Source organism: Nicotiana tomentosiformis, chromosome 4, assembly GCF_000390325.3.
Source record: "Nicotiana tomentosiformis chromosome 4, ASM39032v3, whole genome shotgun sequence".
Taxonomy (NCBI): Eukaryota; Viridiplantae; Streptophyta; class Magnoliopsida; order Solanales; family Solanaceae; genus Nicotiana; species Nicotiana tomentosiformis.
The window spans coordinates 114,326,217-114,347,837 of record NC_090815.1 but is presented as its reverse complement, the minus strand read 5'-3'; the positions used below and the strand labels follow the sequence as shown (position 1 = coordinate 114,347,837).

The following is a 21,621-nucleotide window of genomic DNA, read 5'->3' as shown; positions in this document are numbered from 1 at the left end:
TTCTTACTCTGTCTGCCAAACGGATCACTTGGAACTACGATTGGTTCTCCTCCAAAGAGGTCATTTGTGAGTCTGCATACCACTCTTATTTGGTACTCATAGGATTGGATGGTGTTCAGTCTTATGCTCCACTTCGGGTAATGCGCCAATTTGCACGACTACAGGAGGTGCCACCAACACGAGATATGAGCAAGTTCTGTTATGATTTTGGTAAAGATCAACCTCATGACGAAGAAGAAATTATGAAAATTTGGTATGCAAGTAAAGTCTCGGAGTTGAATGATATGGTAGAAGACCGCGATCGTGGAGAGGTGATCCCTGAATATATTACCTGGTTTCATAACCCTTCGTTTCTTAGAGATAGGATTGAAGGATCCAACAGGAGGAGAAACGATCAAAGAGCTATAGAAAGGTTAAAAGAGGAATTGGAGCATTCCCGGATGACCATATCTAAACAACAAGCCCAAATGCAGGCCGGAGTTGCTCAGATTCGTTTAAATATTGAGAAAGATTATCAATCGGCCTTACAGGGCATGGATAAAGATCTAAAGCATGCTAAAAATGAGGCGGCCCGCTTAGAAGAAGAATTGGCAAGCACTATTGGTTTAGTTAGAAGAGTTGAGGCAAATAAAAATGCTGAAATGCGTAAGCTGCAAGAAGACTTGAGTATCATTGAAGAGGATGCGCACCAACAACAATTAGAGTTTGATAAACAGAGAGAGCAGTTTGCAAGGGAAAGGGCCCATTCGATACGTTCAAAGGGTCAGTTTTTTGCACAATTGGAAGAAACGAAAAGTCGTCAACATACAGATTTTGAGGTTGAGCGGCGTCAGTGGATGATTGAGAGAGCTGTGCTAAATCGCCGGATTGAAGAATACGAGGGACGCGAGACTGATATGGGTAACGCCCTCAACACTACCCAGATATGGTTGCAGAATTGTCACATGAATATGGGGCAAGCGAGAGAGCAAGTACTTCAATTGGCAGAAAAAGCAGCATATATCCACGATGATCATCGTCATCTAAACAATGAGCAAGTTGGTCAACAGGCACGTGCCCTCGTTCCACAATTGCCGGGAGTGTTTCAGAATTTGTACGAGATGTTGGGGGAGAGTGGAGGCCAAGGGATGCAGATCATTGATGATATCAGTTTAAGAAAGAATGCCAATGAAGATTAAAGTTTTAGTGCAGTCACTTAGTTATTAGTTTCATTTTTTTTTTTTTTTTTTTTTTGCATTCGCCTTATTTTTAATTTTATATTTGTCGCATTTTCAGTCATATTTATGTCTTTAGAGTCATTTTGAAAAAAAAAAAAAAAAAATTGTTATATATATATATATATATATATATAATTGTTATTTTGTCTGTCCTGAACTACGTAATGATCTGATTCATGCGGCGACATGATACGTAGGCAACCCACAAAAGGTTCGATCAAAATATTTTTTCAATGATTCTAAGATGATGGATCAAAATGAGGCGTGAGTAATAAAAAAATAAATAAATAAAAAAAAAATAATAAATAAATTAAAAAAAAAAAAAAAAAGCGTCAATAAGAAGCTACCTCATAAGCCGGAATGAAACATGAAGCCTCCAAAAGCATGTTAGAAATATTGACAATGATAGGAGCATGGCACATTATGTGATTCATATCTATAAAATGCTTAACCCTAACACGTTTGCGGTCTCTTATCTAGTAAGCTTAGGGTGGTTGGTTTGTGGTGAAACTGGCAACACACCATTACTTCACTAGATCTAAGGGAGCGGTAGTAATGGCCAACGATGATGAGATCGAGTTGATCAGTGACGATCCACAAGGTCAATCAGTTGAACAAGAGTCAGAGGAAATAAGAAAATTGAGACAACAATTGTCTGATGTGTATCAAGCTTGGGTGTCTGGTCAGCCTCCACCCCGTGGTCCCTCAGAGGGAACTTCCACCGTACCCCTGGTCACTCAACCACCGCCTCATGCAACGAGCGACCACATCCTACCACCAGGGTATGTGCCAAACTACAGCCTCCACGTTGCTCCCGGTACCTCTAATGTGCGACCTCCAGTCGCACCGGTCAGGAACACTCCTCTAGTCGTGTCTGGCGCACCGGCATACACAATCCCGCCTCCACATCCTGTGACGAGGCCAATCAACGAGCCACCATCTCACGCTTATGATGGCCAATACTACTCTCCAAACATGGCTTTCGGGGTTTCGGCTCCATATAATCAGACTCCTCAGTACGAGTCACCAGTGGAAAATGAAAAGCCTGCCAAGACGGTTGAGTCGGATGAGATGGCCAGGAAAATGAAAAGTCTTGAACAGAACATAAAGAACATGCAAGGACTAGGGGGTCACAAAAGTGTTTCGTTCAGTGATTTATGCATGTTCCCTCACATCCATTTGCCACCAGGGTTCAAGACCCCAAAATTCGAGAAATATGATGGGCACGGCGACCCTATTGCCCATTTGAAAAGGTACTGCAACCAACTGAGGGGTGCAGGTGGAAAAGAAGAATTGCTGATGGCTTATTTTGGAGAAAGTCTTGTGGGAGTAGCCTCTGAATGGTTCATTGACCAAGATATCTCTCACTGGCATGTCTGGGATGACATGGCCCAAGCCTTCGTCAAACAATTTCAATACAACATAGATATTGCACCGGATCGCAATTCCCTGTCCAATATGAAGAAAAAGCCGACTGAAAGCTTTAGGGAGTACGCAATCAAGTGGAGGGAGCAAGCAGCTAGAGTTAAGCCACCCATGGATAACCACGAGTTGATTACTGTTTTTCTGGAGGCCCAAGAGCCTGATTACTTTCAGAACATGATGTCCGCAATGGGTAGACCTTTTGCAGAAGCGATCAAAATAGGAGAAATGGTCGAAAATGGCCTCAAGACTGGCAGAATTGTAAGTCAAGCTGCTCTCAAAGCCACCACCCAGGCTATCCAAAATGGGTCGGGAAGTTTGGCAAATAGAAAGAAAAGAGATGAAGGGTCCATGATGACTTCGGGATCCAGGGAAGTTCAAAGAGGGGCATCGCACCCTTATGTGCAAGCTCAGCAGGGGCACTCCATCTACCCTCAACATTACTATCCCCCGCCAATTCCTCAGTACTCTTTGGGACCGCCACAATACACAGTGTTTAATGCTCAATCATATGCTCGTCCTCCTAATCAACAGGTACGGGCACCAGCTCCAAGATTACCCCGACCTCAGCAGCAAAATTTTCGGGCACCCTACAACGCTCGTCCTAGGCAGGATTATGGTCGAGAGCAGAGGCCAGTGGAAAAATTTACTCCATTGGCGGAATCATACTCTAGTCTGTTCCAAAAGTTGAAGCAGATAGGAGTGATTGGACCCATCGCTCCCCACCATGTGCATCCCGATTCACATGGATTTCAAGCAAACGCTAGATGTGAATATCATTCAGGTGCTCCGGGGCATAGCACTGATGATTGTTGGACCTTGAAAAGAGCCGTAGAAAGACTCATTGTTGAAAAATTGATTGTAGTCACGAATGGTGAGGACCCTCCTAATGTGACCAACAACCTGTTACCAGTACACAATGATGTTCATTTTGTGGGAATGATTGGCCGAGATCATGAATACAAGCCGGTTGGTCGAGCAGAAATGACAGTGGTAACAATTCAAGAGGGAACCAAACTGGAACTAAATCCAAGCCTAGATGCACCGTTGATTGTGAAAGGTGCTCAGGGCTCAGAAGGGGCAATTTTATATGTTCCAAAAATCTCGAGGTTGGAGGTTCGCTCCAATGCTCAAAGCCCAAAGTTATACGTCCTTGGAGGTCACCCCATCACAAAGGAGAATCAGGGCAGTACGACGAGTATAATAGAGCCAATCATAATCAAGCCTGCCACACAACCCCGTATAACAAATACGAAAACCATCCCTTGGAACTACAACAAAACTGTAGTAACCTACAAAGGTAAGGAAATCATAGAAGAAGTGGGGGAAATTGGAGGTTTGACTCGATCAGGAAGGTGTTACTCTCCAGAAGAGTTGAGGAAGGCTAAGCAAATCAGAGAAGGCCAAATGCCAATAAAGAAACCGGTCACTGAAGAAGAGGCGGAGGAGTTTTTGAAAAAGATGAAAGTTCACGATTACTCAATCATTGACCAGCTGAGAAAGACTCCTGCCCAAATCTCTCTGTTATCTCTGCTTATACACTCAGGAGAGCATGCCCGTGTACTAATCAAAATCCTGAACGAGGCACATGTCTCAGAAAATACCACTGTGAATCAATTAGAGAAGATGGCCAATAGATTTTTTGAGGTGAACAGAATTTCCTTTACTGATGATGAACTTCCTGAGGAGGGAGCCGGTCACAATAGGGCTTTGCACTTGACTGTCAAATGCGAGGGGCATTATGTGAAGCGAGTCATGGTTGATGGAGGCTCGAGTGTAGATGTATGCCCCCTTTCTACCTTGAAAAGAATGAAGATCAATACAGACAGGATCCGACCCAGCAATGTTCTCATCCGGGCTTTTGATGGCTCAGCGAGGGATACCATTGGGGAGATCGACCTGACCATGACGATTGGGCCTGTTGATTTTGAAATTGTCTTCCAAGTATTGGACATGAAAACTTCTTATAACTTGCTTCTTGGAAGGCCATGGATCCATACAGCCCGAGCTGTGCCATCCACTTTGCATCAGATGCTCAAATTCGAGCACAACATGCAAGAAATTATTGTTCACGGAGAAGACGAGTCATCCATTTATAAAGACCCGTTAATCCCATGTATTGAGGCCAAGGAAGGATGTGAGTCCATTGTCTATCAGGCTTTCGAAGTGGTTGTTGTGGACCATGTTGAGGAAGGAAAACCCATTCTACATCCGCGTCTCTCTGCCACATCTGTAATGGTGGCTGCACTTATGATGAGACAAGGTTATGAGCCAGGAAAAGGTTTGGGGGCATCATTGCAAGGAATTTCAGAACCCATTTCTCCGTTCAGTAACAGGGGTACTTTTGGTTTAGGCTTCAGGCCAACACAAGCAGACAAAGACAAAGCCAAGCACTGCAAGAAGCAAGGGTGGGTCTTGCAGCAACCTATCCCTCACATTTTCCACACTTTTGTCAAGCCACGATTCAAATATGGTGAAAATTCCGAGGCGCATGCAAACATTGATGAAATTTGCCAAGACCTCAGGCAGATGTTTTTTGAAGTGAACATGATCCATGCGGGAGAAGGCACTAGTCGTGCCGATATGCAACTAATTGGCCCAGAAACCATGCTCAATAACTGGGAAGCAACTCCTCTCCCCATAAGGAAGGAGTTTTGGTAGTTGACTTTTGCAGCTTCTTTCTTTTGTACTTTGGGTTACTTCCAGGGTTGTAATCCGAATATCTTAGTATGATTGTTTTATTTTGATGTTAACCCTCCTATCCTTTCGAATTCAATGAAATGCAGTTCAGTTTCGTGTTAAATTTTGTATATTTTCCTTTTCCTAATTCCTGCCATTTTTATTTCCATTTCAGTGTTGTTAATGCCGGCTTTAATAACATGACATGCATGCGGAATTCACGCCCAGATCTCAAAAGGCTGTCTAAATTCGAAATAATGCATCAAGAGGTCGAATATGATGAAGATAAGGTCTTTGATGAAATAAAAAGAGAGTTGGAACAATTTGAAAACAAGCCTAGGCCCAACCTCAATGAAACTGAGCCAATCAATATCGGAGGTCATGAAGAAGTTAGAGAAACAAAGATAAGCATTCACACTGAACAAAAAACCAAAGATGCCTTGATTCAACTTTTATTTGAGTATAGAGATGTGTTTGCCTGGTCTTATGATGATATGCCTGGTTTAAGCGTCGATTTAGTGGTTCATAAACTTCCCACGTATCCTGATTTTCCACCAGTCCAACAGAAGCAGCGAAAATTTAAAACGGACATGAGTGATAAAATCAAAGAGGAAATAATGAAGCAGTTGAGCGCCAATGTTGTCAGAGCTGTACGATACACCACCTGGGTGGCAAATGTTGTGCCCGTGCCAAAGAAAGATGGAAAAACTAGAGTCTGTGTTGACTACAGAGACCTGAACAAAGCAAGCCCGAAGGATAATTTTCCTTTGCCGAACATCCATATTCTTGTAGATAATTGCGCAAAGCATGAGATACAGTCGTTCGTGGATTGCTATGCTGGGTACCACCAGATTCTAATGGATGAGGGTGATGCAGAAAAGACCGCTTTCACCACTCCATGGGGTACCTATTGTTACAGGGTCATGCCATTCGGTTTAAAGAATGCAGGGGCAACTTACATGAGGGCCATGACCACCATTTTTCACGACATGATGCACAAAGAGATTGAAGTATATGTCGATGATGTCATCATAAAATCAAAGACACAGGCTGACCACGTGAATGATTTGGAAAAGTTCTTCAAACGGCTTCGAAGGTATGACCTTAAGCTCAATCCAGCCAAATGTGCGTTTGGGGTTCCATCTGGGAAACTCCTCGGTTTTATAGTCAGTCGGAGAGGCATCGAATTGGATCCATCTAAGATAAAGTCCATTCGAGATCTGCCACCCCCGAAGAACAAAAAGGAGGTCATGAGTTTGCTCGGAAGGTTGAACTACATCAGTAGGTTCATCGCTCAGCTCACAACCACGTGCGAGCCCATCTTTAAGTTGCTGAAAAAGAATGCTGCAATCAAGTGGACAGACGATTGCCAAAATGCTTTTGACAGGATCAAAGATTATCTATCAAAACCCCCTGTACTGGTCCCACCTGAACCTGGTAGACCTTTGTTTTTATATCTATCGGTGATGGATAATTCTTTTGGATGCGTTCTGGGGCAACATGATGCGACATGCAAAAAGGAACAAGCAATATATTATTTGAGCAAGAAGTTCACAAATTATGAGGTTAAGTATACCCTTTTAGAAAGGACATGTTGTGCTTTGACTTGGGTCGCTCAGAAGTTGAGACATTATCTCTTGGCCTATACTACTTACCTCATATCCAGAATGGATCCTCTGAAGTATATTTTCCAAAAGCCAATGCCCACCGGCAGGCTCGCAAAATGGCAAATCCTACTTACAGAGTTCGACATCGTCTATGTCACTCGCACTGCAATGAAAGCACAGGCTTTGGCCGATCATTTGGCAGAGAATCCAGTTGATGATGAGTACAAGCCACTTACCACATACTTCCCAGACGAAGAGGTCAACTCAATAGAGGAAGTAGTTCCAGACGATAACCCTCTATGGAAAATGTATTTTGATGGAGCTGTCAATATCAAAGGAGTTGGGATCGGGGCAATCCTCATCTCACCTATTGGACAGTATTACCCTGCAACAGCCCGACTTCGGTTCTTCTGTACCAATAATACGGCAGAATACGAAGCATGTATCATGGGTTTGAAAATGGCCCTCGATCTGGATGTGCACGAACTATTGGTTATGGGAGATTCTGACTTGCTTATCCGGCAAGCCCAAGGTGAATGGGAGACTCGAGACATCAAGCTTATTCCATACAGACAATGTGTACAAGATTTGAGCAAAAGATTCAAATCCATCGAGTTCAGGTACATTCCCAGGTTTCACAACGAGCTAGCAGATGCTTTGGCTACTTTAGCCTCGATGCTCCCTTATCCGGGAAACACCCATATCGATCCACTAGAAATCCAAATTCGGAATCAACACGGTTACTGCAATACAATTGAGACAGAACCAGATGGTGAACCATGGTATCATGACATAAAACGATTCCTGAAAATGAGAGAATACCCAGAGCACGCTAAGGGAGATCAAAAAAGAACTATAAGGAGGCTCGCCAACGGTTTCTTCCTGAGTGGGGAAATTTTGTACAAAAGGACCCCAGATTTGAACTTGTTGAGATGTGTAGATACAACAGAAGCTAAGCGGATCATGAGTGAAGTACATTCGGGGGTATGCGGACCTCACATGAATGGATATGTTTTGGCGAAGAAGATTCTGCGGGCAGGGTATTATTGGCTTACAATGGAGCGAGATTGCTTCAGTTTTGTTCGCAAGTGTCACCAATGCCAGATTCATGGTGACCTGATCCACTCGCCACCTTCAGAGTTGCATCCCATGTCCTCTCCTTGGCCTTTCGTTGCTTGGGGAATGGATGTTATTGGGCCAATTGAGCCAAAGGCTTCAAATGGGCATAGATTCATTTTGGTTGCAATTGATTACTTCACCAAGTGGGTGGAAGCCGTCACTTTCAAAGCAGTCACCAAGAAAACAGTGTTAGATTTTGTTCATTCCAACATCATCTGCCGCTTTGGTATCCCAAATACCATTATCACTGACAATGCAGCCAATCTCAATAGTCATTTGATGAAGGAAGTATGCGAGCAATTTAAAATTATGCATCGCCATTCTACCCCTTACCGGCCAAAAGCCAATGGAGCCGTTGAAGCAGCGAACAAGAACATCAAGAAGATTCTTAGGAAAATGGTCCAAGGCTCGAGACAATGGCATGAAAAGTTGCCTTTTGCTCTCCTGGGATACCGCACGACTGCTCGCACATCGGTCGGTGCAACTCCTTATCTGTTGGTATATGGGACAGAAGCTGTAATACCGGCTGAAGTCGAAATTCCCTCTCTTCGGATCATTGTGGAGTCGGAGATTGAAGATGCAGAATGGGTAAAGACCCGTTTAGAACAACTAATGTTGATTGATGAGAAACGGCTAGCAGCAGTGTGCTTTGGCCAGTTATACCAGCAAAGAATGGCACGCGCTTACAACAAGAAAGTGCGTCCAAGGTACTTTGAGGTAGGCCAACTCGTCCTGAAACGCGTTCTTCCACACCAAGTAGAAGCTAAAGGAAAGTTCGCCCCAAACTGGAAAGGACCGTACATCATCAAGAAAGTGTTACCAAAAGGGGCCTTGCACTTGGTAGATGAAGAAGGACGGCTACCAGATATGATTATTAATGCAGATGCAGTCAAAAGATATTATGTATGATATATACCCACTGTGGAACTTTCGTGCATGATTTTCTTAGATCGAGATGACGAAGGCTACCATTGCTCGCTATTCCAAGAAAGTGTCACCCTTTTGTTACCCCTTTCAAGTTGTATTTTTCTTCTTCCTTTGTTTTCCACTTTTTGGAACATGTGTACTTAAAAAAAAAAAAAAAAAAAAAGAGCAAATTTTCTGAGTTATTGAACTACGTCCGACCTGATTCCGAAAGGATACGTAGGCAGCCTTACCCCGGGTTCGGTCCCATTGCAACAAAAATCCATATTCCTAATATTCCAAAACTGGGGCAGAAGTTTGTTTTATCTTACAGTTTTTCCTGTAGAAACAGTTCCAAAGGTCGTAATTCAGTTCAAGGTTCCTTTCGCCTTTTCCTGTCAAGAACTTCTGATCGATCTTTGAGAATACTTGAAGTCCCCATGCCAGGGGCATCAGCCAACCTTCCGTGGGTCGTATTTTAGTAAAAAAAAAAAAAAAAAAAAAAAAAAAGAAAAGAAGAAAAAAGAAGAAGAAATGAGAGAGTCTTATCGGTGAAAACCCGTATGGGCACTATAAGGCGCCAGTGATTAGAGAAATGAGAGAGGTCAATTAGTGAAAACCCGCAAAGGGCGCTACTAACCGAATGAGGGTCTTCCATGCGCAGACATGAGTACAACTAAGACAGTTTCAAGATGAACATTTGCGACGTATTTTGAGAATTAGACAGCTCAGACAGATCAGGCGTCCAATCCAAAATGCATGTCATGATTCATTGAAGTCGGCACATATCTCCAGATAAGTCTCCTTATTTCTCTCCCCGAAAGGGACACCTTTTATTTAGACACAATTCCTTTTTCATTTTCCAATTGCTCTTCTATTCTTTTCCACAATTTTTCTTAGATTCTCTTTCGGTCTAATCTTGCATCAAGAGCAAAGCAAAGATGGCTGCGAAACTGGCTATAACTTTCCCGTAATACCAAGCATAAATTTGGAGCATATACGGCATTGACGAAGGCAGGAATCCATATGTGATCTCTTTTTGATAAGGCAGACAAAGTGTCTCAAAGAAACTGAAAAGGTCTCTTGAGCAAGACTTGCTTCATGGAAAAGTTGATAAGCACTACAGAAAAACATTGGTTTTAGGTGAAAGACCACTAAGTTTGATTTTAAAGGAAACAGCCAGGGGCACCGTCAGAAAGACAATGTCTCCAGAAAGCGATACAGAGTATTCGGGAACCTCGGTATCACACTGACAAAATCAGTTCTTCGACAGCAGAGGGGTGAATTCGAACTACTAAGGGCATCAAGGCCACAAACCGACCACCACTCTAAAAACTCACAAATTTTTCTTTGTTTGAAGCAGGATCAAAGCGGTGCAAAATGGCGATTTTCAACGGGCGAATGTCACCAAAGGTAGGTTTCGTTAAAATCTCCACTTTCCTTTATTTGCAGCATGCATCACTACTGTTCATACCTCCCATTTTTGTAGCTTAACCCAGGTAGAACCATTTCGCCTAGGGGATCCAGCTCATAGTTCCGGGTAGAAGTACTCTTCGCTCAGGTTGCTTTTCGTAGCTTAACCCAGGTAGAGCATTTTCACCTAGGGGGATCCAGTTCATAGTTCCGGGTAGAAGTACTCTTCGCTCAAGATGTTTTTCGTAGCTTAACCCAGGTAGAACCTTTTCGCCTAGGGGGATACAGCTCATAGTTCCGAGTAGAAATAATTTTCGCTCAGGATTTATTTTTCCGTAGCTTAACTCGGGTAGAACCATTTCGCCTAGGGGGATTCAGCTATTAGTTCCGGGTAGAAGTACTCTTCGCTCAGGTTGCTTTTCGTAGCTTAACCCAGGTAGAGCATTTTTCACCTAGGGGGATCCAGCTCATAGTTCCGGGTAGAAGTACTCTTCGCTCAGGATGTTTTTCGTAGCTTAACCCAGGTAGAACCTTTTCGCCTAGGGGGATACAGCTCATAGTTCCGAGTAGAAATAATTTTCGCTCAGGATTTATTTTTCCGTAGCTTAACTCGGGTAGAACCATTTCGCCTAGGGGGATTCAGCTATTAGTTCCGGGTAGAAGTACTCTTCGCTCAGGTTGCTTTTTGTAGCTTAACCCAGGTAGAACCTTTTCGCCTAGGGGGATACAGCTCATAGTTCCGAGTAGAAATAATTTTCGCTCAGGATTTATTTTTCCGTAGCTTAACTCGGGTAGAACCATTTCGCCTAGGGGGATTCAGCTATTAGTTCCAGGTAGAGCATTTTCACCTAGGGGGATCCAGCTCATAGTTCCGGGTAGAAGTACTCTTTGCTCAGGTTGTTTTACGTAGCATAACCGAGGCAGAACCATTTGGCTAGGGCGATCCAGTTCATAGTTTCAGGTAGAAGTACTTTTGGTCAAGTTGTTTTACGTAGCTTGACCTAGGTAGAACCTTTTTCACCTAGGGGGATCCATCTCATAGTTTCGAGTAGAAGTACTATTCGCTCAGGTTGCTTTTCGTAGCTTAACCTAGGTAGTTTGCCTAAGGGGATCCAGCTTATATTTCCAGGTAGAAGTACTATTTGTCCAGTTTTGTTTTTCATAGTTTAACCCAGGTAGAACTTTTTCACCAAGGGGATTCAACATTCTTTTTCTCAGTAATACATGGCACCAACCACCTGGTTACATTTCCTTTTCAGTAATACAGGGCACCAACCCCTGATTACATTTTCTTTTTAGTAATACAGGGCGCCAACCCCTGGTTACATTTGCTTTTCAGTAATACAGGGCGCCAACCCCTGGTTACATTTCCTTCTCAGTACTACAGGGCACCAACCCCTGGTTATATTTCCTTTTCAGTAATACAGGGCGCCATCCCCTGATTACATTTCCTTACCAGTATAGGGTACACCAATCCCTTGTTGTGTTCTCCAACATATGGTATACCACTCCCTAGTTGATTTGATTTTAAAAGCAGGATACACCACTCCCTGGTATCATTGCCAATATAGGGTATCCCATTCTCTGACCACAGTTTCCTAACATAAGGTACACAAATCCTTAGTTGAGACATTCTTTTGGGACAATAAAAAAAAAAATTATCATGACCTTTTCAGGGTACACCATTCCTGTTCTTTTATTTCTTTCAATAAAGAAGTAGTTTAGAATTTTTGTTACAATAACTCACGAAATTTTCCTAGTGAAAACTGGGGCAGAAAAATTTCGTTTGTTTGTTTGTTGTGATGTCTGAGCAGGTTTTACCGCGAGGCACAGTGTTCGAGATGAACAAAAGAAAAAGTCTCAATCCAGAATAAAGAAAAGAAAAGGAAAAGAAGTGAATCAAAATGCAGAAGAAGATAGAAAGGATATGGACTACTCAAGACATGACTAAAGTTACGAGCTTCACATTTCCCGTCTTGCTCAGAAGAAGCCGTAGAAGAATGAACTAGCACCTACAGTTAGCAAGCATCAAGGTTCGGATCAGAGTCCGTATTGAACAACCAGTCAAGACTCAAGATCAAGCTCCAAAAGACTTATAGATAGGAATCTTGTAACTCATAGTTGATAGGCTTGTTTAGTTTCTTTCAATTTTGATGTAATAGCAAGACCACGGACCAGAGCCTCGACGGAACCTCACTCGACTCTCCAACTCATCATTCCATCATTATCCTTGAACTACACGCGACCTGATTCTCTTATAACCCAGGATATGTAGGCAGTCCAAACCAAAATCTAGTCACACGGCTCACTTATCTTTGCCTGAAAACCTTTAATGTTTCCAAGCAAAGAGGGGCATGCTGTGAGCACTTAATTTTTTACCGTGTTTGAATATTTTCCGCTCCCGTCTTTCCGCGCGTGTCCCCACCATACCGGTCCCCCATGTCTTGTCCCCCCCTTATTTTTTGTCCCCCATGTCTTGTCCCCCCATTATTGTTTGTCCCCCATGCCTTGTCCCCCACGTCTAAACCCCCCATTATTCTTGTCCCCATGCTTTGTCCCCCCATTACTTTTTGTCCCCCCATGCTTGTCCCCCTCCCACATGCATAAAATCAGTCCAAATCCACCCAAAAAGGGGGAAGATACACTGCTTTTCTCACTCAAAATCGGATCCGAAAATAGTCCATAAACCAGCTCTGTTTCCACATCAAAAGCCCAGCAAAAATCAGTTCAAAACAGAAAAAAAAATAGCCAAAAATCACTCCAAAAAATAGCTCCGAAAATACCTGAAAAATAGCCCTTTTCCAGCAAATATTCGCTGCAAAAATAGCCAAAAATAGCCAAAAAAGGGTGACGAAAATCAGTAAGAAAAAAAAAGCTATTTTTCCAGCCAAAGAATCCAGCACTAAACCACCCCGAAACAGCCACTATTCCTATGTCAAAAAACAGAGGCTACCGGCGAGTTCGGGCTCCTTGTTTGAAGTCGTTGTTCGAGTCACTTGAGGTTCGAAAGCTCCAGTCCGAGGTTTTGTTGCTGTCCGTTTTCTGTGGGCGAGTTTGACAATCGGAGTCCCACTTTGCTGTATACATTTGGAGTTTTATATCAATACACATATTTGAAAAGCTTCACATAAGGTCTCCTCCCCCCCTTTAATTAATTTTTTTTTTATTTTTGCTCCTGTTGGTTTAAGTAAAAGTTCTGTCGCTTAATTGATATCTTGTATTAGCATGCCTTTGTTTGTCGTCTTAATTCGCTAATTCATATTCTAGATATTTACTTCATTATTTGCAGTTTCTGTCCATGTCACTTGCATTTGCAGTAATTCTGTTTTGAGCATGTGTCATGGAGTTAAATATTATTTTATCATTAGTTTATTTTTGTGAAAGCTTTGGAGAAGAAAGCTGTAAGAAATTTCACTAAGTCAAATGGGTCAATATGACGTGCTACGTGTGGTTTTGGGCCTAATAATTAAGCCAAGTTGTAGTCAATGAAGCGACCGTGCTAAAACCACGGGACTCGGGGAATGCCTTACACCTTCTCCCCGGTCAACGGAATTCCTTACCCGGATTTTGTTTTGCAGACCAATAATAAAAGAGTCAAATCTTTCCTTTGACTAGGGATTCAAACAAAAGGTGACTTGAAACACCCAAAAAAAAATCAATTTCAAGTGGCGACTCTGTAAATAAAATAATCCCTATTCAAGTTTGTCACTTTAATTGGAAAAACTCTTTAACCCACCATCCACAATCAATAATACTCATTTCATCATTTTGGGGGTAAAAAGGAGGTGTGACAGTAATTTTAAAAAATTATATCATGGTTATACATGGTTTAGAGAAAGGAGTATGGGTTCACGTGAACCCATATCCTTCGACTTAGATATACGCCTCTGGTTGACCTCGACTTTCAGTGACGCAGCCACATTCAACCAAGGGGTGTCGATCGAAATCCCTTCGCCGAAAAATTATACTGTATTGCTAGATTTATTTTTGTTTTATGTATATTTACTATACGTTTACTCCCTTTAACTTTCGATATATCTAGTATTTTATATTTTGACACCCCTTGATGAAAATGTTAGCTCCACCACCGTTCGACTCCGTGCCAGTTTACAGCCGCAGCAGTAGACGACGAAGACTTTGAACAAGGACTAATGACATAAAAAGTGACAAAAACTAAGTTGTAGGATAATGGTCCCCGTGATTTGTACGTATATCTTGTGCCTGAATTTACACATTACAGAACTTTCTTTCGTAAGGAGGGATGTGCGTCAACTTAAGTCATATTTGATGGTCACTTTTGTACAACAGAATTTTAGGAATAGTCTCGTGATTATTGATTTGTGATCATCAAAATTCTTTTTGTATTGTGCACACTAGCTTTATCAATCCTGTAATAACGATAATATTCATTTTCGTATATCATTGCATCAGACGAAGTGGTTGTATAAATCACAAACATTATATATAGTACCAATATTGAGGCATAGAATTAATACCTGAATTATATTAAGTTCGAATAATTGATCCTAGCAACAACTTTGAGCGTATCCACTCCAACATTGATAATTAGCAGGATAAGATTATTGACTTGACGTTTACTTCTAGTTCTAGGCTTGAGAGGCTGTCCCTGGGTTAGTCAATAGGAGTAATTATCTTGGCTTTGTTATATGTGTCTCATTAATCAGATCGATGAATGAAATGAAACCTACTGGAAAAACCTCATTTCAGCCATTCTATACTTTAAATGTAAGATTTTCTTTCTTTCCCCTCCTTAAAATTAAAACATTCAGTGACAACAAGTATATATACGAAAGAAATCAAAATGCTGAAATTTTAAAACCCCAAACACAATTTGATAAATAAAAGCAGCTCTCTTTTCATTTCCCTTGCACTTTCATTAAGGTTTGGGATATGCGTGAGCTAGCTGTGACCAAAGGCGATCCATAATTTTAATTCTATGAGTTCAAATTTTTGATTTCAACCATTGAATCCATCACTTGTTTGAGTTATGGGTTCATAGCTCAATTTTTTCAGTAATTTTAGTGAATTTTATGCAAAAAATCCCGATCTAGAATATATAAGTTATATAACTATAAATTATTGGATCCGCCCCTAGTTGTGACGCATAGGAGATATATATAATTCATTAATTTAATTAGAAGATTTAGAAAAAACAAATGCTTAAAATTAATTAGACTATAAAAATAGTTAGGGAAGGAAATAGCTAGGTGTAATTAAATGCAAGATTTAGAGGGGGTGCTCGAAGTGATACATGTAGAGGAGGAAATGTGCCTTGAAATAGAAATAAAGAAAAAAGTCAATGGAGGACCTTTTGGGCATCCTTTCTAGAAAATTTTGAAATTTTGTGATAGCTGGTGTGTTTATCATCATTTTAAATAGTAGTATGACACACTACGTTGCTCTTTAGAAAAACGTAAAATGAGAAAGATTAGCGAATAAATTTATATAGGGAAAAACACTTTATTTGTTACGACAGTAATGCAGTAGAATTTTAATGCACTTCTAGAATTTTAGTTGTTCACTTTGCACTTTCTTTAAGAAAAAATAAATGAAGTATGTATTTTATCATAATATCCATAATAAAGATAGTATTTCAAAATATCAAAAAAATAATTTGAGAAATGAATAGTCAATGAAGGTAAAACAAGAAAAAAAAAGATTGTCTTTCTCTTTGATTTAATCTAGTGGTAAGTAAAAGTAAAAATATATTTTTAATATAGTGGACAAGTAAAAGTGAAGGGAGCGAGTACTACATATAAAACTATAATTGATTTTCACATTTACTTTTGCCTTCTACTGAATCCCAAGCGAAAAATGTGCCCATATTATCATCATATATTGACTTTACTATTTGCTCAAGCAACAAGAGTCTCGACCCTTGACTTACGCAGCCTAATAAATGAAAAAAGGAAGAAAACAAAAACCAATATTCCTTCAACGTATATAATGTAAAAATATCAAAAAGAGAACTCGTATATCAGTACCAAGTATTACTAATTAACAAATAGCACATGATCCTTCAACGCATATAATTCTTTACTTCTAGAATGAATATATAATTTTGGAGTAAAGAGATAATGAAGTCTTCTCTTCTAGAAATGTAAATATGAAAAGATCAGATCTGTATTAATTAGATGCTCTTCATTTTCATTCACATACGCCAACACATGAAAATGTGCATGAAATTCAAGCTTCTAGATTACTTGGTCGAGGGGCTATGACCATGATATCAATCCCACATTCATCTCCACATGTCCCTTTTACTTCTTATTTTTTCCAAACTATAAGCCATAATTCTTTTTTATTTCATCAATACTTGCTTCATGCTATTTTTTATGTGCATGCGCTACATGCACCGATGTATATGAGTTAAACTCCTTTTTTTTTCTTTCTTTTTTTTTTTTACTATTCAATGAACCAAAAGTAGAAAGCTCAATCCATTAAATACTAATATCACACGAATAAAAATAGTAGATGCGTGTCACTTGTGAATGGAACTTTGGAGCAACAATAAAGTTATTTCTGTGTGATCTATAGGTTAGGAGTTCGGATAATGTAAGCAATCATTAATATTTGCATTAGGATATAGGCTCTCTATATCACACCCCTAACCCTAAAGATGTAGTCATTCCTCGAATCATGCGTGAATACTGAATGTTTTGTGCACCTGGCGGTGCTCTATGCATATAGCTCGTTAAAATTCTTTCCTGCGACAAATCTTGTTCCATTATTTGTGCAGGAATTTTCTTCAATATTATCCTCTTGTCTACGCTCGTATGACATAAGTGTATTATATGTCTTTTTCAATATCCACCGCTCTAAAAACTAAGCTTATCGGGAACTCTCCTCCACTCTCATTTATTTTGTAACCACGAGATTTTCTTCATTTTGGCCATCTCGAAATGCCAACGTTTTCAATAGCGCACAAATTTTTAATTTAGACTCACATGATCCTGAAAATCGTTACTTTTCGCATTACTACAATGACTTTTAGCTTATCGATATTCAAAATATTTTGAGCTTTCTGAATTGGCGTGTCTTGTCACTCTATATAATTATTGATTTAATTTTAATATGTGAGAAAATAATATATTATTGGAGTAATTTATAGCTAACGTGGCTTCTTAAACGAATAACTGTGTAGTCCAAGCAATTCGGTCAATTCCCAAATTTGGGGATATCTGATTCTCTCTGACCATGGCAATTGTGGTATGATAATCCAAATTAAAGAGATCGAGAAAATAGAAAAACCAAAATTGATTCCCGTGTTAGAGTTTTGAGTTTATCTTCAATTGTATATTTCTGAACTGCATGCATGTACTTTATATTTTCAAAATCACGTGTTTCCCTTCATTCTATTCTTCATGTTGGGTGGGGGGTTTTGGGGGGGGGGGGGGGGGGGGGGGGATGAGCACATCGTATTACGTAATCATGAGTCAATGTTAAACCTACTTACTCACATTCAATGTTTAACTTAACAAATAAATACAGGAAATTGGGGCAGTATGTGACATGATAACTTTTCATTTTTCCTTCCCGCTTTATCCATAAAAAAATTTCACTTCATCTTATTTGCTCTTTTTGTAACTAGAAATTAAAAAAAGGCAAGAGAAATTAAAAAAAGGCAACAGTACAGCTAAGTAAGAAAATAACCAAAAGAAAAACCCAAAAAGTCCTGCGAATTTTTTCTTTTCTTTTTGGGTGTAAGTAATGTGGATGCAATCTCAAGACAACTACTATTAGAAAATGTTCAAGAAATTACGGAAATATATATTATTGGTACTTGATAGAATAAGAGTACGGCAAAGTTCATGGTACACAACACCTACTATTATATATACTGATGATTTCACTTTGTTTGTTTCTTTATAATTTTCCAAATAATTAAGTTGTCAACATTCCATGTTCAAACACAAGATCCCATAATAAATGTGCGTAAATATATCGTTTATATACGTAAATATTCAAAATATTACGTGTCGAACAGATAAAACTTCACTATTTTTTGAGCTTGCAGCTTTGTTTGGCGGCTGGACCGTTAGGGAGGAGGCCCTGCACTAATCCTAATTAGGGACTACACAAATTTTATCTTAATTGTTCATTAGTGTTCGATTGATAACAGTCACAATCAACTTAATCTTGATTTCTCTGATAAAGATTCTAATACTATCTTTTAAGACTTGACAAAAAGAACAAAAATAACTTTTTTTGCTTAGATTATTTTTATATTTCAAAGTTCAAACACATAAAGTAAAGAGGATATTGTTTCCTTCATCTAATATTTAGTGAGATTACCTACCTAATTTCATGCTATCTATTCCCCCCCACCTATGGCTGTTCTACTACCTATATAGCTATAGGTGATTAACTGATCATAAGAACTATCCACAAGCAACATTAAATTCTTTACGTGAAGTATTAATTTTCTGACGGGTAGAATTGATTACTTGGACGAAAATCTTTTGCTTTGGATTTAAGAGTTACTAATATTTCCTCTTTTTCTTTCCTGTAGGTTTGGCTATTGATTTAAGAAGCGTTAAGGCGTGTGTAAAGGTCAATTCTTGACAAAATAATCTTGCGAAAGATAGCCGTCGATCGGTTATGTAATGTGATAAGATAATTATAAGGTTTTATATGATGATTTATAAAACGTGGGATAGCGTTTGGAAGTAGAGAAAAAAAAATTTAAAAGTACCTAGCAAATTTATTACTATACTACTTATTAATAGAAAGAAAATATTAATTTTTGACAATACTTTCCTCTTAATTTCCGGAATTCATAATTACGAGCGAGAATTTAGTGCTTTACACCCTAATGATTTGTTAATGACTAAGCATCTTTTGGCCATAGATTTTGGGTACATTTTTTCAACAAAAAAAAAATTGAAAACATTGTTTGTTCATGGAACATGATCGGTTTTTGAAAAACAAATTGACAAGTTAAACCAATTTTGGGTGAAATTTTTTCTGACACTCATAAAACTTCAAATTTTTCTCAAATAAAATGCATGTTCAAATACAACTTTAACTTCCAAAATTTATTTTTTAATATAACTTAAAAAAAAAAATTCAAGTTTCAATCAAATTTATGTCCAAATACTAGCTTATGCTAAGCTGCTTAGCTGAGAGAGAGAGAGAATAAGAGGGGTAGGCATCGTTGTGCATTTTTTAAAGTTGCTGGTGTTTTTTGAATTATAAAAACTTCAGGCGGGCTTAAAAAAAATAGTATAATAACTTGAAGGATAAATTAACGTTTAATCCTTTACTAATGAAATTTGAGAGTATATAATATAATATCAATATGGCAGATCTGGACCAATTCAATTTCTTATATTCACTTGAACAGTGATTTAATATGCAATAATTTCCTTGCAAATTACCTCTTTCGCAAGAATTAGGAAGTCAAACATCATCGATCACCTCAAAGAAGCTTCTATAGAATTATTAATTCCCCATTTTTATAATAAAAGTTATATTCAAGTCCCCCATTTTTGATTTGACTATTCCCTATTCCCGCTTAGATCAGGTCTTCCCAACAGACTCTAATAAATAAGCTCATTCTACCTCTCTTTTTCTTTAGACACAAAAAATACAATCCCACAACCAAAAGTCAATATCCACTCCAAAACAAACATTCATATTCTCAATACCCAAAAATTTCCCTTGTTTTATTCTGGTTTTTTGATTTCTCAAAATGGTTAATCCATTTATTTGTGGATCTTTTCATCATCAAGATGAAGATGATATGGAAAATTTAAGCCCCTGTTCAACTCCAAAAAGATCAAAAAAGAACTTGTCAAGAACAAGGTCTAGTAACAAGAATAACCCTTATTCAGATCGAGGTCTTGACAAATTTTCTGCACTTTTAGCTGATCTTGAAGACAAGAAACAGAGGATTTATTCACAAATTGGCCCTGATGATATCTCTTTCGTTCGTTTCGTCTTTTCGAATTCCAATGATGTCAAGCCTATTGTTGTCAAGTTGAAGGACAAGAAGCAGACAACAAATGATCACGAGAACAAGCAAACCACTGAAAAAATACAATCTCAGGCGACTAGCGAAGCAAATGAAGGAAAAGAATTGCAAGTTGAGTCCAAGAGAAGGCTAAAGAAGAGCATTTCTTGGAAATTTAAGTGGGAAAATTTGAAGAAGCCTATGTTTTACTTGCCGGTGACTATAATATTGATATTGGTTTTTTTGGCTATATATGGAAGGTCATTTGCAATAATGTGTACTTCAATTGGATGGTACATGATTCCTACAATTAGAGGAGGGAACTCAAGTTCAAGCACAAAGACAAAAACGCCAAAGAGGAGAAAGGAATATGTAAGAAGATTTAGTGAGAAAACTGTTGTAAGTGAAAGATCAACTTCTCCAACAAGTGTTATGAATGGACCAAGTGATAAGTTACCACCAACTGGTAAACATGGCCGTAGGACAAGTTGGTCATAGTGAAGATCAATATCATCATAATTTTCTTCATCTTGTGAATTCTCTCTTCTTTACTTTTCTGAATTTGATCATTTTTTTTTTGCTGGTCTTTTCTCTTTCTTGAGCTTATGCATTGTAAATTCTTTTGTTGATTTTGTACATGTTGTCATGTTTGAGTTAGACTAGAAATTTAGTCACTCTTTGGCATGTTCCTTTAGATTAGGACTATGTTTTTGCTACCAAGTTATGATGGTTCATCCGACTTGAAATTGTACTGTTTTTGAGAGTTCAAGGAAATCATAGTTTCTCCTCTTTTAGTTTCTCATTTAGGCCGATTCTTGATCTCTCATTGACAAATTAAAAGTTAGATGTCTTAGTAACTGCTTCTTCTCTTGAACGTAAATCAGCTCATTTTAGGATTTTCAGTTCTCTCGGAGAAAAAGGCTCTCCATTATTCATAATAACATTAATATTCGAGCCAGCTTGCATGCACTTCAACTATTTCTGAATTTTGTTTTTGTTGCAATTTTAATCCTTTTCTGCCATTGTTTTTATGACATTTTGTTGATCACTAGGCGACATACTCATGTGCAATAAAAAATATTTTAAATGAGAATAGAATATTTATTTCATTTTTAGTCATCAAATTTGAGAAGGGAAATCTTTTATACAAATATAATTTAGCTCAAATTTGAGTCAATTGTCGATTCTTGCTCCATTTGAATGATCTTCCTTATCCTTGTTTCTTCTGTATCCTTCTTTATCGTATTTGATACGAGTAAGAAAGAAATATTGTTATATGGAAGCA

At 39.0% G+C, this 21,621-nt stretch overlaps 2 protein-coding genes across 2 annotated transcripts; both read left to right on the top strand.

Moving 5' to 3' along the window:
* Positions 1-5,382: 5,382 nt before the first annotated feature.
* LOC138910385 (uncharacterized) lies at positions 5,383-8,953 on the top strand. The gene is made up of 4 exons (XM_070201622.1): positions 5,383-6,805; positions 7,541-7,965; positions 8,155-8,164; positions 8,342-8,953. The coding sequence occupies exons 1-4, from the start codon at positions 5,420-5,422 to the stop codon at positions 8,951-8,953; spliced, it is 2,433 nt and encodes an 810-aa protein (XP_070057723.1). The 5' UTR covers positions 5,383-5,419.
* A 10,950-nt stretch (positions 8,954-19,903) lies between these two features.
* LOC104093688 (uncharacterized) lies at positions 19,904-21,125 on the top strand. Its single transcript, XM_009599480.4, has one exon. It carries the CDS (start codon positions 20,076-20,078, stop codon positions 20,832-20,834), a length of 759 nt encoding a protein of 252 aa, XP_009597775.1. The 5' UTR covers positions 19,904-20,075; the 3' UTR covers positions 20,835-21,125.
* The last annotated feature ends 496 nt before the right edge of the window (positions 21,126-21,621 follow it).